The sequence below is a fragment of the Cebus imitator genome, unplaced genomic scaffold, assembly GCF_001604975.1.
Source record: "Cebus imitator isolate Cc_AM_T3 unplaced genomic scaffold, Cebus_imitator-1.0 Scaffold106, whole genome shotgun sequence".
NCBI lineage: Eukaryota > Metazoa > Chordata > Mammalia > Primates > Cebidae > Cebus > Cebus imitator.
The window spans coordinates 411,931-427,120 of record NW_016107421.1 but is presented as its reverse complement, the minus strand read 5'-3'; the positions used below and the strand labels follow the sequence as shown (position 1 = coordinate 427,120).

The 15,190-nt window shown below is 44.6% G+C and overlaps 1 protein-coding gene across 5 annotated transcripts in view; it reads right to left on the bottom strand.

The window, feature by feature from the left end:
- Positions 1-5,364, bottom strand: part of ATG16L1 (autophagy related 16 like 1) — a 38,908-nt gene extending 33,544 nt beyond the window's left edge. For 4 of the 5 annotated variants that reach the window (XM_017537677.1, XM_017537679.1, XM_017537683.1 and 1 more), the window contains exons 1-2: positions 4,983-5,364; positions 771-864 (exon numbers count right to left, since the gene is read on the bottom strand). In XM_017537677.1, coding sequence (XP_017393166.1) covers positions 771-864; positions 4,983-5,097 — 209 coding nt within the window. In that variant the 5' untranslated portion in view covers positions 5,098-5,364. Of the gene's footprint in view, positions 1-770; positions 868-4,982 lie in introns of all 5 variants that reach the window. The other variant, XM_017537681.2, reaches the window with a different exon arrangement.
- Between the last annotated feature and the right edge of the window lie 9,826 nt (positions 5,365-15,190).

The following is a 15,190-nucleotide window of genomic DNA, read 5'->3' as shown; positions in this document are numbered from 1 at the left end:
AAAAAAAAAAAAAAAAAAAAAAAAAAAAAAAAAAGGAAAAATTTTAAGTTGAACCGTTGCAAGTGGGGACCATTTATATATGCTGAAAAAACACCAACCTAAAAAGGATCAAATAGACCCATATTGCCCAAAAGCAATTTTTGTGCACGTGCCAATCAATCCTATATTAACAGGATCTACATAAACCTGCTCAGAAATACTTGTCTGTGATTTAAAGAATAATAATAATAATAAAGGCCGGGCCCAGTGGCTCACACCTGTAATCCCAGCACTTTCGGAGGCCGAGGCGGGTGGATCACCTGAGGTCGGGAGTTCGACACCAGCCTGGCCAACATGGAGAAACCCCGTCTCTAGTAAAAAATACAAAAGTAGCCGGGCGTGGTGGTGGATGCCTATAATCACAGCTACTCAGGAGCTGAGACAAGAGAATCGCTTGAACCCAGGAGGCAGAGATTGCGCCACTCCAGCCTGGGCACCAACAGCAAAACTCTCAAAAAAAAAAAAAAAAGAAACACATGAACCCTGGCAGGTTAGATGGGAAACACCTAAGGTTACCACATGAACCTGCCTTAAGTGCTGACAGCACTGTACTGCTAAGAACCTTTTAAAAACAATTTTAATTACTTGGTTTTCGTAGTTCTCCTTTGAAAGGAGCTGACAACAACCAGAACACAGAAATAATACTTGATTTGCTTTTAGAGAAGTGACAACTGAACGGAGATAAATTTCATTAGAGGAGACACAGATGACACACGTTAGTTTCCAAATACCTTATCTCATGCCTGTTTGGCACGTCATGCTTTTCAGCTTGTAGTTTTTGGGCCAACACTGAATGAAGATCTGACTTTTCCAGCAATTTGTTATCTATTAAAACAAAAATTTCAGAAATTAAATTATTTGTAACATATGTACACTTACTGGGTGCCTACTTTGTCACGCACTGTAGGATAAAATACAGGAACATGCATTCCCCAACCACAGTAACCTGTAGAAACACCTGCAAGAATGTTTTCCCTATTAAAGGGAGCTGAAATGCTTTCTACCCCCAAAGTTATTTGTTTCTACCTTAGGAGTAAAAAAGAAAAAGAAACACACTAAACACAATGTTAAAGTGAAATACTATGTACCTTTAAGCAATACAGGAGAGCTTCATCATAATTTGATACATTTAATTACTTTTTAGGCCAGGGAACTAGAAATTCAAATACAAATGAGAGCCCCCAACATGAAGGAGTTAACATTTAATTCAGTCAACTATAAAAAGGTACACAGAATACATTCTTTGAAACAGTCTTGATCCGTTGCCAGGCTGGAGTGCAGTGGCGTAATCTCAGCTCACTCCACCTCCCAGCTTCAAGTGATTCTCCTGCCTCAGCCTCCCAAGTAGCTGGGACTACAGGTGCACACCACCACACCCAGCTAATTTTTTGTATTTTTAGTAGAGACGGGGTTTCACTATGTTGGCTAGGATGGTCTTGAACTCTTGACCTCGAGAACTCCAGAACTGCTCACCTCAGCCTCCCAAAGTGCTGGGATTCCAGGCATGAGCCACTACACTCTTTACTCATTTTTATGAATGGTGTCACAGGTAGTGATATATGAGTTAAGTTTGAAAGGAAGATGATGGTCCACACAGAAGGAATAACAGAGTCTTTTGGTAAGTGGCTGGAAATAAAGGTTGAGCCAACACAGGAAAAAGCAGGATGAGAAATTTAGACTTAGACTTCTTCTTACTGGCAATGATGAAGTAAGAGATTACAAAAGCACACAATTACACCAACAGATCCATAGTAATAAAAAGTGAAACATTCTTCTGAGGCTCCTCGCTCAGGCAACTGGGTGGAAGATGCTAATGTGTAAAGAGAACACAGGAGGGGAGAGCTTGGAGAGGAAATGAGTTCTCTTTCCAAACATCATAAATTTGACAGGAGACAAGAGTACAGAAATTCAAAAGACAGGACTAGAAAGAACATGTCATTAAGAGTAATAGGCACACAGGTTGAGCTCAGTGGCTTACGCCTGTAATCCCAGCACTTTGGGAGGCTGAGGTGGGCAGATCACTTGAGGTTGGGAGATTGTGACCAGCCTGTCCAACATGAAGAAACCCTGTCTCTACCAAAAATACAAAAATTAGCCAGGCACAGTGGTGCACATCTGTAATCCCAGCTACTCAGGAGGCTGAGGCAAGAAAATTGCTTGAACCCAGGAGGCAGAGGTTGCAGTGAGCCAGGATCATGCCATTGCACTCCAGCCTGGGCAACAAGAGTAAAACTCTGTCTCAAAAATTAGTCAGGCATGGGGCGCTTGCCTGTAGTCCCAGTTACTGGGGAGGCTGAGGCATGAGAATTGCTTGAATCTGGGAGGGAGAGGTTGCAGTGAGCCGACATTATGCCACTCTACTCCAGCCTGAGTGACAGAGCGGGACTCTGTCTCAAAATAAATAAATAAAATGAAATAAAAAATAAGAGTAATAGGTACACAGGCACCAGTAAGATCAGAGGTGGAGGCAGGTACCAAGAACAAGACAGGGTTTATGCTAGTGACTGTTCTTGTTAAAAGAGCTTATTTCTCCTCTTAGAGTCTTGAGTCCCACTTCTTGATATCTGAAAAGAGAACTCCTGGGTAGAAACACTCTCATCTATATTAGTTAAACGAACTAGCTCAGCCAAACTGGGAATTGGTTTCAACCTGGGACATCATTATCAAGAGAAAGGTTTAAAATCCACCAGTGTCAAAGGGCTCTAGTAAGATCTTTAGATGTTAAACCAAAGCTTGGTGCCCTGTGATAATTTTAGGTTCTTTCAAAGGACATAGGCATTAAGGGAGTCCCTCCCAAAGATTCCTCCATGAAGAGAAGGCTGGAGACGGAGGGAAGCTTTTCCCCTCCCACTATGGCCTCTTTCCACCTTTCTCTTCAGTTCAAAGGCAGGGACTGAACAGGGAACAGACTCCAGGTTGATGGAGGGTCAGAAGCTGACTGGCCTGGGAAGGCTGGAATGAGAGGAATGAAGGTATTTCACAAACTATAATAGTAATGATCTCCCCAGCTGTCAGTCCCTTCGCCAAAATGAGATCTTAACATGCAAAGGCTGCTTCACTCTCCTGCCCCTTCCTAGCCTCTTATCCCAGTTCCCTCTCCTGGTCCCTCGGGCAGACATTACTCACTACTCTAGCGCCCTTTAAAGGTATCTTCTCTCCACGACTGACCTCTTATTCTGACTGCTCTACATGCTCCTGCCTCATCAAGATGCCATTTTCAAAGGTGAGGAAAACATTCCATTGGTTTCAAAGAGACAAACACTTTACAGGCTATTATACAGATGACTTTGAAAGCACTTATATGCACATCACTGTTTTAACAAGTGGGCACGGTAAGCTTCCTCCCCCATTTTATAGAGGAGGCAAAACAGACACAGGGTTCAGGCGAGGGTGAGTCAAACCTCCAACCCAATTTGACTTTCAAAATATATTAGCTTTTAAAGCATAAACACCCAAGAAGCACCTAATGAACTGATATATGTAATCTGTAAGGGAATCACGTTTTGAGTCAGAGGGACTTCTTATGCCTCTGGCTTTCTGAAACAGCATTATTCTTCAGGACCTCCTAGAACAGCAAAGCATCCCCTTTCTTCTTAGTTTTGAAGTTAGTCATCACGCCTGAGTTCAAATCCCTGTCCCGGCTGGGCCTGCCATCCCAACACTTTGGAAGTCTGAGGCAGGTAGATGACCTGAGGTTACGAGTTGGAGAACAGCCTGGCCCAATACAACGAAACCATCTCTACTAAAAATACAAACATTAATATTCGTGACAACCTTCTGAGGTAGGTATCATTACTGTCCCCATTTTACAGATTAGACAACTAAGGCTTGATAGTGCTCGCCTGTAGTTCCAGCTACTAGGGAGGCTGGAGCAAGACGACCGCTTGAACCTGGGAGGCAGAGGTTGCAGTGAGCCGAGATTGCGCCACTGCACTCCAGCCTGGGTAACAGAGCCAGACTCTGTCTCAAAAAAAAAAACAAAAACCAGTCCCACCATTGACCTGCTGTGCAACCTCAGAAGTTACCTAATCTTCCTAGGCCTCAGTTCCATGTGTGAAAAAGTTCCTGGTTCATACACATTTTGGGAAAGATAAAACGAAATAACATATGCAAATACTCACCATAGTACTAAAATTTGTCTACACAGTAGACTCACTTAGGAAGCATCAAAAAATACTGATAACGTGACATGCAGTTCATACATAAGATTTCAATAACAGTAAAGGTTCCGTCTAGCCTCAAAGATAAGAATCAGAATGTGCTGGGCTCGGTGGCTTGAGCCCAGGTGTTAGAGACCAGCCTGGGAAACACAGGGAGACCGCGTTCCTACAATTTTTTTTTAAATTAGCCGAGTGGTAGCTCGCGTCTGTAATCCCAGCTCCTCCGGAGGCTCAGGTGGAAGAATCACCTGAGTCCGGGAGTTTGAGGCTAGAGTGAGCCGTGATCTCCGCCACCGCACTCCAGCCTCGGCGACAGAGTGAGACCCTGTTCCCCCAACCCCCTTTCTTCGCAAAAAAAAAAACAACCCACCAAGGTGGACTAAGGGAAGTAAGTTTGAGGAATCCAAGGTCACCCGTTCCACTATATGAGAAAGCAATGTTAATTCTGAGACTTGATCAACGACCGTCATTAACATGCCTCCATAGATGGGATGTTCCCGGGACCTGTTTAAGCATTGTGTGAGCTGCTGGGATTTACAAACACAAACACGAACTGTGCGTCCCCACAAAGATCGCACAAGTTAGTATGGAAAATCCTCTAAAAATAAAACGCAAATTAGAGAAAGCATTTAAAAGGCGTGGGGCGTCCCAGGAGTGGGGTACGCGGGGCGGCCGCCATGCGCGTGGGCGGCGCCGGGGGCTCCGCCTCAGGCTCCCGCGGCGCCCCGCTTGCATCCGCGGGGCCCGCCCGCCCCGCTCCCAGCCCACGTGGGCGCCGCTCACACTGCAGGATGATCTCCTCGAACGCCTGCCTCTGCAGCCGGTCCCGGCGCCTAAGCTCCTCCGAGATGTGGCGCTTCCAGCGGGGGAAGTCAGTGGCGCGGAGACCCGACGACATGTCGCTTGTTGCCCCGGCACCTCAGCGCCACCGATGCGAGCGGGGGCTAGCGGCCACGGCCTGCGGCATGAGGCGACCAGCGGACACGAGAAAACCGGCAATCCCAGAGCTCACTTTGCACACACTGGGCGTCCCGAGGCCATCCGGGACGGTCTTCCGGCTCCTGCCGGAAATGATTTTCGAGAGGGCCGGAAGACCCGCCCCCTCACCGGCGTATTACGCCACACGTGCTCAGGGGCAGGTGTGGACGCAGGGGCGCTCGCTAGTGACGCCAGCTTGCAGCCGGAAGCGTCAGCGGCGCAGAGGCGGCCGCTGGGGGGCGTTCGGGCCCCGCGCAAGGCCTGGCTCCGGGCGGGAAGGAGGCAGAAAAGGGGCAGCTTCCGCCTGACCGTTTACCTTTCCTTTCCTGCTTTTCAACACTTTGTGTGTTTTCTTTCTTGGCCTGCCTCCCTTTTTTTCCCTTTTAATCTCAGTTTAGGAACAAATGGGGTTCCCATTCTCCATAATAGCTGTGTGGCTGTGGATGAGTGATAACCTCCGCAACCTCTGTTGTCTAATCTGTAAAATGGGGACAGTAAATGATACCTACCTCAGAAGGTTGTCACGAATGTTAAAAAAAAAAAAAAAACCCATGTAATGCAGTCAGCACTGTGCTTGGCACCGGGGGAACCTAACTTTACAAAGACAGCTGGTGTCTTCCCAAGATCTACCCTGACAGGAGCATTGCCATCTTGGACAAACATGACCATTTTAAGTTTCCCTTGATTAAAAAAACCGCCTAAATCCAGCCAAAAAAAATCAGCCTAATGGTTAATGTCAGGATAACCAGAAATATTACAACTCTAAGATGAACCCCCCTCCAACCAGAAACATGCCAACCCGGAGGTAGCCTCCCCTCTGACCAGAGACTTTCCAATCCCGCAATAAACTTTGCTTCACATAGAAACAAACCTGCAATAAGCTCCCAGCTCCTTAAACCCTTAAATACCCTTAGTGTGTTAGAGAAAACGCTCCTGACCAAAAATCGACCAGAAGCCCCTCTCAGGTTTATTCTCCAAAATAAACCTGTCTTTGACTGTTAAGCTGCTTTTCGTGTTTCTTTCCTCTTTCTTAACTCATATACCCAAAGTCAGGGTGCTTTGGCAGGCATGTCATACTGACTGGGAAACAGGTTTTGTGGTTTGTTTGGGTTTTGTGTGTGTGTGTGTGTGTGTGTGTGTGTGTGTGTGTGTTTTGCAATGGAAAAGAGGACTGGAAACAGGAGCTAAGAAAAATGTGAATAGTGTATCAGAGTTTGTCTTCCTCATTAGAATTATAGAAGTTGTGGCCTGACAATAAATGGAGGCTTAGAAGGTAACCTAAGGCTGTAGATGTTGAAAGGGGGAGGTGAAGACACACCTCCTGAGAAGATTGTGTCTGTCAACAAGCTCAGTAGAATGGTAAACCCAGTTCTGTAACAGAGTTGCTAGACTTCCATCTGCCTTTAATGATTAGTGAATTTACTGCATGAAAATGGAACTGGACCAAGTAGGTGGCCAAATGGAAAGGAATACCAGAAACTACCTTCTCTTCCAGTGTGTCTCAAGGCCATAGGAAGTTCCTTTAGAGACAGATAAGAAGAATTTAAGCTGAGGAGAGGAGGACAGTCAGGCTTCTGGCACTGTAGTTAAAGATGTTTCACTGGTAGTCAGTATTGAGTGGACCTGAAGTCATTGGAAGGACCCATGGGGATCAGAAATAGTAGAGACTTCATCACATGCTGGAGAAAATGAAAAAGCGAGTTCTGAAAGTGACTGAGAATGCCTTCAAATGCAGCAGTGGCACCACCCTTAAAAGACCATCACACCAAATCTTGACAGTTGAGCATGTTAATTTTTCACATTTATAATTAAAATTTGTTTCCAAAGCCAGGCACAGTGGCTCACACCTGTAATCCCAATACTTTGGGAGGCCAAAGTGAGAGGATCACTTGAGTTCAGGAATTTGAGACTAACCTGCCTAGGCAACATGGTGCAACTCTATCTCTACAAAAGTACAAAAAATTAGCTGAGTGTGGTGGCATGTGCTTGTAATCCTAGCTACTGGGGTGGGCCTGAGGTGGGAAGATTGCTTAAGCCTAGGAAGTCAAGGCTGTAGTGATCAGTGATTGCACCACTGCATTCCAGCAGCCTGGTTGACAGAGCAAGACCCTGTCTCTCTCTCTCTCTCTCTCTCTCTCCATATATATATATATACATGTGTGTGTGTGTGTATATGTATATGTGTGTGTGTGTATATATATATATATATATGTATGTATATATGTATATACACATACAAATTTGCAGTTTGCCTAACCAGCAATTCCACTTGCAGGAATTTATGTCAAGAAATATTTGGACACATGTCCACATACAAAAACCTTTGTTACAACGTTGTTTTTAGGTTGGTGTAAAAGTAATTGTGGTTTATAATAATGGTGAGAAGTTGGGGAAAAAAATCTACATTTCCAACAATAAGAGATTGGTTAAATTACTGTATATTTATCACTGTAAATTGTTGATAGTAACAGCAGTATATGTCATAAATCAATTTATGTAAAATTAGTGTGTCCCTAGTTCCTCATAGACAACAAGTATTTGTTGAACACATGAAAAATAATTTCTAAAACAAGTATATGAAGCTCTGCTAGGTCTGTCCTCTTCCTAACTTAACCAGCTTTGTCTCACACGCAACTGCAGCCACGCTGAGGCCTCTTCTTTCTGCTTACCATCCTCCCTTGCATTGCAGGGCCTTTGGATTTACTGTGTTAGGCACATCTTCCCTTCTGACTTCTTCGAATTAATTTCTGTGAGTTCATTCTCATTTTAGTAGTCACTTCCTCACAACTGTCGGATAAGAGACCTTCACAACTACATCATAGCTCCCTATTAATTACATGTGTACCTCTCCTCAGTAGCATTGATCACAGTTACAGCTTCACAGATATTTGTATCATTACTTGATTAAGGTCTGTCTCCCGCAGTAGACTGTGAACTCCATGATACAAGAGCTGTGTCTGTTTTTGCACATCATTATATCTCCAGCAAAAGAATGAAGCCCTTTATGTGTTAGTTGCTCAGTAAATGTTGTTTAATTAATAAATGGAATATGTGAAAATACTACTAACAGTACTATATGTAGGCAGTGGTATTGCTGGTGTTTTTTTTCTTATATGTGTATTTGATTTGCATTTTCTAATAGGTAGACATTATATATGTGTGTGTGTGTGTGTGTGTGTATCACACACACACACACACACACACACACACTATGTATGCATGAAAAAGTTCTAGAAATGGGCCGGGTGTTGTGGCTCATGCCTGTAATCCAGCACTTTGGGAGGCCGAGGGGGGTGGATCATCTGAGGTCAGGAGTTCGAGATGAGCCTTGCCAATGTGGCAAAATCCCATCTCTACTAAAAATACAAAAAATTATCTGGGTGTGGTGGCAGTCACCTGTAATCCCAGCTTCTTGGGAGGCTGAGGCAGGAGAATCGCTTGAACTCGGAAGGCAGAGGCTGCAGTGAGCCGAGATTGCACCATTGCACTCTAGCCTAGGTAAAAGAGCAAGATTCTGTCTCAAAAAAAAAAAAAAAAGAAAGAAATTCTAGAAATGAACAAATATTTATTGATAAAACCATTTATTTTAACAGCGTGGCAGACTCTGGGAGATCACTAATAAGCAGGATCACTTCTACAGTGCTCTGGGCTGTGCATTCTTCTGAGTAGTTTTTCACATCTTATAAATCATTTCCTCCTCACAATAATCCTACAGATGAGGATCTGTGGCACACGAGGTTAAGTAACTTGCCTGAGGACACCTGGCTAGTAAAGTGGCAAGATCTGGGTTCAAATACAGGCAGTTTACTTCTAGCGTCTGTGCCTGTAACCACTGCACTGCATCACTCAGTCTGTTCCAGCTGTCACTGCAGTCTGGCTGGACTAGAATACATGAAACAATAATTTTTAAGTAATATGTGATTCATTCCTAAATTAGTCAGTAAGGAGGGCAACCTGGTGAAGAGCAAAGTCAGTGCTGGGGAGGCTTCAGCTGTGCTCACAGGCCCTGAGGGGAATGGCTGGATGGAGGGTGAGTAATACAGGGGATGAGTAATAGGACTGAGGAGGAAATGGGTTGTCTGAATATTCTGGTGAGAGATAACGGATCTTAGGGTTTTTATTTGTTCTGGTAAATAATGATTGTCTAAAGGATTCAGCATGCTTTGCTGGGAAGCAGCATCTCTGAAATGGAGTCTGACTGCCTATAATGGATGTAAGATAAATGTAAAATAGCCCAAGATTCTTGCAAGCAATATGTTAAGCCTCACAAATTTGCTCACAGGAAATAGAAAAGGCATCACTTATCAAAGAACTTTTTTTGTGGAAAGTCTAGTTTTGCCAAAACAAAGTACCACCGGCTTTGACATAACAGCTTTTCCATGGCAGCATTTCCACTGCGAAAAACTTCCAAGAGATTCTCACCTGCATCATCGATGCCTACACAGCTCAGCTGTGAGATCCTCTCGTTATGCTCCAATTCAGAGGAACTCAAGGGCCAAACTTCTGTCTATTGTCCTGTTTACTCTCTTCTCTGCCCTTTGGGTCTTCCTAATTTCCTTTACCCTCCACTCAGCAGGTAAAAAGAACAGTGCAATGCCAGTGTGGGTTGGGCACAGGGATGGGCATCCTAACTTCAAAGAGCTCACTCTAGGAAGGGAGCCTGGAACATGTATCATTTATGGATATAAGGAATTTTAAGTGCAAAGGGCCGGCCTGATGGCAGCACCCAAGGGGTTCAATTCTCTTCTGTTGGTTTTCCTCTAGCTTTTATTCTTATTTAAAATATCATTTCCTATTATTCTTTTAAAAAGTTCTCTTTCTTTATTTCTGTTCCTTTTCAGATTTTTCCAAAATTATATTACTCAAAGTGAAAATAAACTAAGTTAACTGTTTTACTTGTTAACTGTCTACTGGTAGAGTAAACCAAAGGATAGTCAAGAAACCAACTAACGCAGGTTTCCAGACAAACCTCTTATTTATTTATTCATTCATTTATTTACTTTTTCGGGACAGGGTCTCACTCTGTCACCCAGGCTGGAGTGCAGTGGTGGGATCTTGGTTTACTGCAACCTCTGCCTCCCGGGTTCCAGCAATTCTCCTGCCTCAACCTCCCGAGTAGCTGGGTTTACAAGTGCATGCCACTGTGTCCAGCTAATTTTTGTATTTTTAGTAGAGATGGGGTTTCACCATGTTGGCAAGGTTGGTCTCAAACTTCCTACCTCAGGTGATCCACCCACCTCAGCTTCCCAAAGTGCTGGGATTATAGGTGCAAGCCATCGGGTCTGGTCCAAACCTCATTTCTTTTTTGTTTGTTTTCTTTCTTTTTCTTTTTTTGAGACCGAGTCTCACTCTATTGCCCAGGCTGGAGTGCAGTGGCATGATCTCGGCTTACTGTAACCTTCGCCTCCCAGGTTCAAGCGATTCTCATGCTTCAGCCTCCTGAGTAGCCGGGATTATAGGTGCCTGCCACCATGCCTGGGGAATTTTTTGTATTTTTAGTAGAGATGGGGTTTCACCATGTTGGCCAGGCTGGTCTCGAACTCCTGGCCTCGAGTGATCTGCCTGCCTCGGCATGCCAAACTGCTTGGATTACAGGCATGAACCACTGTACTCAGTCCAAACCTCGTTTCTTAATATGATAGTAGCAATGGTCCCTTATAGACATATGTTACTTGACTCTTTTGCCCCTTGTTTTTTTTTTTTTTTTTTTTTTTTTTTTTTTTTAGGATTATTGCGTGTGTGTGTGTGTGTGTGTGTGTTTGTGTGTGTATAAATACAATTTTATATATTTTTAGTGGAAACGGAGTTTTACCGTGTTGGCCAGGCTAGTCTCAAACTCCTGGCCGTGCTGGGATTACAGGTGTGAAACGCCATGCCTGGCCATATTTCAGACTTTAAAAATGATGTCTGAATTAGAGGAATTTAGAAGAAAAACAAAATCTGAGGAAGTGTTATTATCCTTATACTCCAGTACAAGCATTTTAGTAACATTCAACTTTTTAAAAAGTTTTTTTTTTATTTTACATTTATTTTATTATTTTGCCAAAGCCTACCACGTCTTCCCAGGTAGCCTCCCATCCATGTACTGACCAGCCCCAACCCTGCTTAACTTCCAACACCAGAAAAGATCAGGCACATTCAGGGTGGTATGGCCATACACATAATGTTCAACTTTCTCAGAGATCTTTATCTCCCCTGCAAATTGGCAGCCAGTGTCTGGAATGCTGGCCAGAGGATTCAACATGACACCTCCAACAAGCTGGGAATGTGATCTGTGGTAGAGGTGGGGAGGCTATCTTCCTTGGCGTGTTTCTTTGATCTTTAAAGAAATGATAAAAAAAAAAAAAAAAAAAAAAGAAATGATAAAATTTCTCCTAGGCACTACTGCCTTCTCCCACTACAAATAATAGTCAACGTTATGGAGTGATTTGTACATGTTAGGCACTGTGTTACGTGGATCAACTTTTAATTCTCACAACATGATAATGTATATGCTATGAGTATTTCCTTTTTGCAGATGATAAATATAGAGGCAAAGTAGCTTGGCTGGGCACAGTGGCTCATGCCTGTAATTCCAGCACTTTGGGAGGATAAGGCAGGTGGTTCATCTGAGGTCAGGAGTTCAAGACCAGCTTAGCCAATGTGGTGAAACCCCGTCTCTACTAATAATACAAAAAACCTAGCCGGGCATGGTAGCACACGCCTGTAATCCCAGCTGCTCAGGAAGCTGAGGCAGGAGAATCACTTGAACCTGGGAGGTAGAGTTTGCAGTGAGTCAAGATCATGCTATTTCACTCCAGCCTGGGAGACAAGAGTGAGACTTTGTCTAAAATAAAGAAGTCAAGTAACTTGTCTGACATCACAAGTTAAGAAGAAGCAGAACTGAGATACAGTCGAGAAGACTGGTGCCAGAACTCACCTGCTTCACCATGCTGCTGGCTATGTGTCAGGCTCTGAGGGCTGAGGCTGTCTGTTTTAGGTTGAGATCATGTATCAATTAGAATATTTTTGATTGCAAGCAATAGAAGTGCAGTATGACCTACCTTAAGGGAAAAAAGGGGTTATTATCTGGATTCAGGGTGCTGCAGAGACTGGCAGCAGAGATGTGGCTGGATCCCAGGAATCACTGCAATCAGGATGAGACCCAGCCAGCGTGCCCAGCCCTTCGCATCTGCTTCCGTCTGTAGGTTGCTGCTTCCTTCTCCTCTCGTCTCGTGGCCCAGCCATTTGTGTTTCCCAGTTCTCCCATCCTTAAGATAAAGAAATGACTCCTCTGACAGCTCCTCACAACACAAAAGCAGCCAAACAGAGCTGGCGTCTCTGGGCTCCAGTTCTCAATTCCTGGGAGAAGACGCTGGTGGACCAGCAGGTGCCCATGTCTATGAATCCTTATGGCAAAGGGGCAGGTCAGTCTTCTAGGACCACTTCCTTTGGATGGAGGGGAAGGGGCAGCTCTCAGAAGGGACAGGTAGAACACATCTTCTGTTTGGCCTGGCTAGCACTCTTTCTTTTTTTTTCCTCTTCCTTCCTCCCTCCCTCCCTCCTTCTCCCCCTTCCTCCCTCCCTCCCTCCCTCCTTCCTTCCTTCCTTCCTTCCTCTTTCTTTTTTTTTTGAGACGGAGTCGGCTCACTGCAGCCTCTACCTACTGGGTTCAAGTGATTCTTGTGTCTCAGCCTCCTGAGCTGTTGCAGGCACATGCCACCACGCCTGACTAACTTTTGTATTTTTAGTAGAGACAAGGTTTCACCACGTTGGCCAGGCTGGTTTCAAACTCCTGAGCGAAAGTGATGCCCACCCTGGCCTCCCAAAGTGCCAGGCTTACAGGCGTGAGCCACCGGGCCGACCTCCCACCTTTCCTTTGCTAACAGATTCTACCCTCCTGGCTACATTAATAACATTTCTCCACCCCTTCCTGCAACAAGATTGGCCCAGGAGTAGGCATAGGAACCCTTCTCAGTCAGCATCGTCCATGGGATGTTTAAACTGGATCCAGGGAAGAGGATACCTTTTCTTCTTTGGTCATGAAGTCTGAGGATCTGCGTCTAGATCTGCTAGTGGCCACGTCCCCTGTCTCATGAAAAGGCCAATCGGAAAACAATGGAGCAATCCTACAGAGAGAAGCAGCGATGAGAAGCCAGGAGCCCTGATGGAGTCAGAAGCCCTGGCTCCAGCCACTCCTGCAGCTAGCCCAGCCCTATTCCCCACACCAGGACTTGAGCCAACGTCATCCTGCAGGTCACTTAAGCTGCTTCACACTGGGCTTCCATTTTTATTTGCCAGCCAAGACTAATACTACAGGCAGCCAGGCCCAAGACAAGACCAGGGCTGCACAGACAAAATGACAGTCACTAAGTCAGGCTTTTCCACTTTAAGATGTTGACAATGGGGAGGAGCCAACTAGCTGCTCTACCCTTCATGTGGTTTTTGTGTTGACCAGCAATCTACATGCAAGCATCTTGGGAATGGGTCTGAGATCTCATGAACTTCTGAGTAAGTTAAACTCTGCTCTAAATAATAGTATCTCTTGGTAGAAGAAATTTCAAATTAAAAAAAATCACAATCCCAAAATTACAATTAGAAATGTTAGAATAGGACGGGCATGGTAGCTCATGCCTATAACCCCAGCACTTTGGGAGGCTGGGGCAGGCAATCACTTGACATCAGGAGTTCAAGACCAGCCTGGCCAACGTGGTGAAACTCCATCTCTACTAAAAATACAAAAATTATCCAGGCATGGTGGTGGGCACCTGGAATCCCAGCTACTTGGGAGGCTGAGGCAAGAGAATTGCTTGAAACCAGGAGGCAGAGGTTGCAGTGAGCAGAGATCCCACCATTGCACTCCAGCCTGGGTGACAGAGTGAGACTTCAGCTCAAAAATTAATAAATAACTATTAGAATAAACCTAGAATATTAGAAAATACTGTTGTTGTCGTAGAACTATTTCCTCTTTTTCCCCTAAACAGAAAGTAAAGGGACACCATTTCAAAACCCACTGTTCCAATGACTCATGAGATATGAGTAGCTCTGCAGCATACCTAACCACTACTGCATTCTCGTGCAGCAGAGCCAGACAGTATGCAGCCGTGGAATCTGCTTTTGATTCAATAAATACGTAAATATTGTATGCCATGAGATACGGGTCTCTGCTTTAGTATCAAGTTGACATTTTGTCTTTATAAGAGCCAAAGTGGGAACAGCAATTTGTCTGACTTTCTAATTTGTTCTGCAAATCTGAACATCCAGGCACATTGCCTTTGAGAGACTGGTCCCCAAATCAGGAGGAGCTGCCCAGGGACACAGATTCCTGCAGAGGTGGGGCCCCAGGACTGGCCCCTCGGCATAGCATGTGACATCTCACGCACTGCAGCTTTTTGTCTCCAAGCCTCTTCTTTTCCAGAAGGACATATTTCCATCCCGAAGTACACACTGGACCTCAGTCTCTTATGAAGCTTCCCCACAGCTGAAGTTTCCTTAGAGATCCTTGCATACCTCCCTTCATTTTGTCAGAGTCTGCATGGATGAATGGCTTCTCTAAAAACCAGGGTAACTCCAGCACATGGGGTTCTCCTCGTTCTCCTGGAAGTGTGGGATGTTGGGATTCACTCGGGGTGGCTGACAAACTATTAGGGAAATATTAGGGAAAGTTATAAGATTATAGTCTCAAACCTTTTGGAAGGCCAAAAGGTTTTAATGGAACAGGCTGAAGGCAGCCAGTTCTTATGTTAGAACTTTAAGTCCTAGGGTAAACATTAGAACAATAAAAGCTTCCCCAGTTAAGTCTGTTACCTCCCTGTGTTTCTACTCTAACTGTTTACTCATGTAAATGTTTGTGCTGGATGGTCCTCTCAGGGGGAGGTTGAAGGGCAATTACCTGTTCACGGTGTTTATTCTGGGATCCTGGATCCAAGACCTTTTATCATTTGCAAAATCACTCTTTTAACCATGTTAATTATCCACAAACTTCAGCTGTCTTTTGCTTAAGTAATCTGACCCAGCACTTACAGAGTCCACAT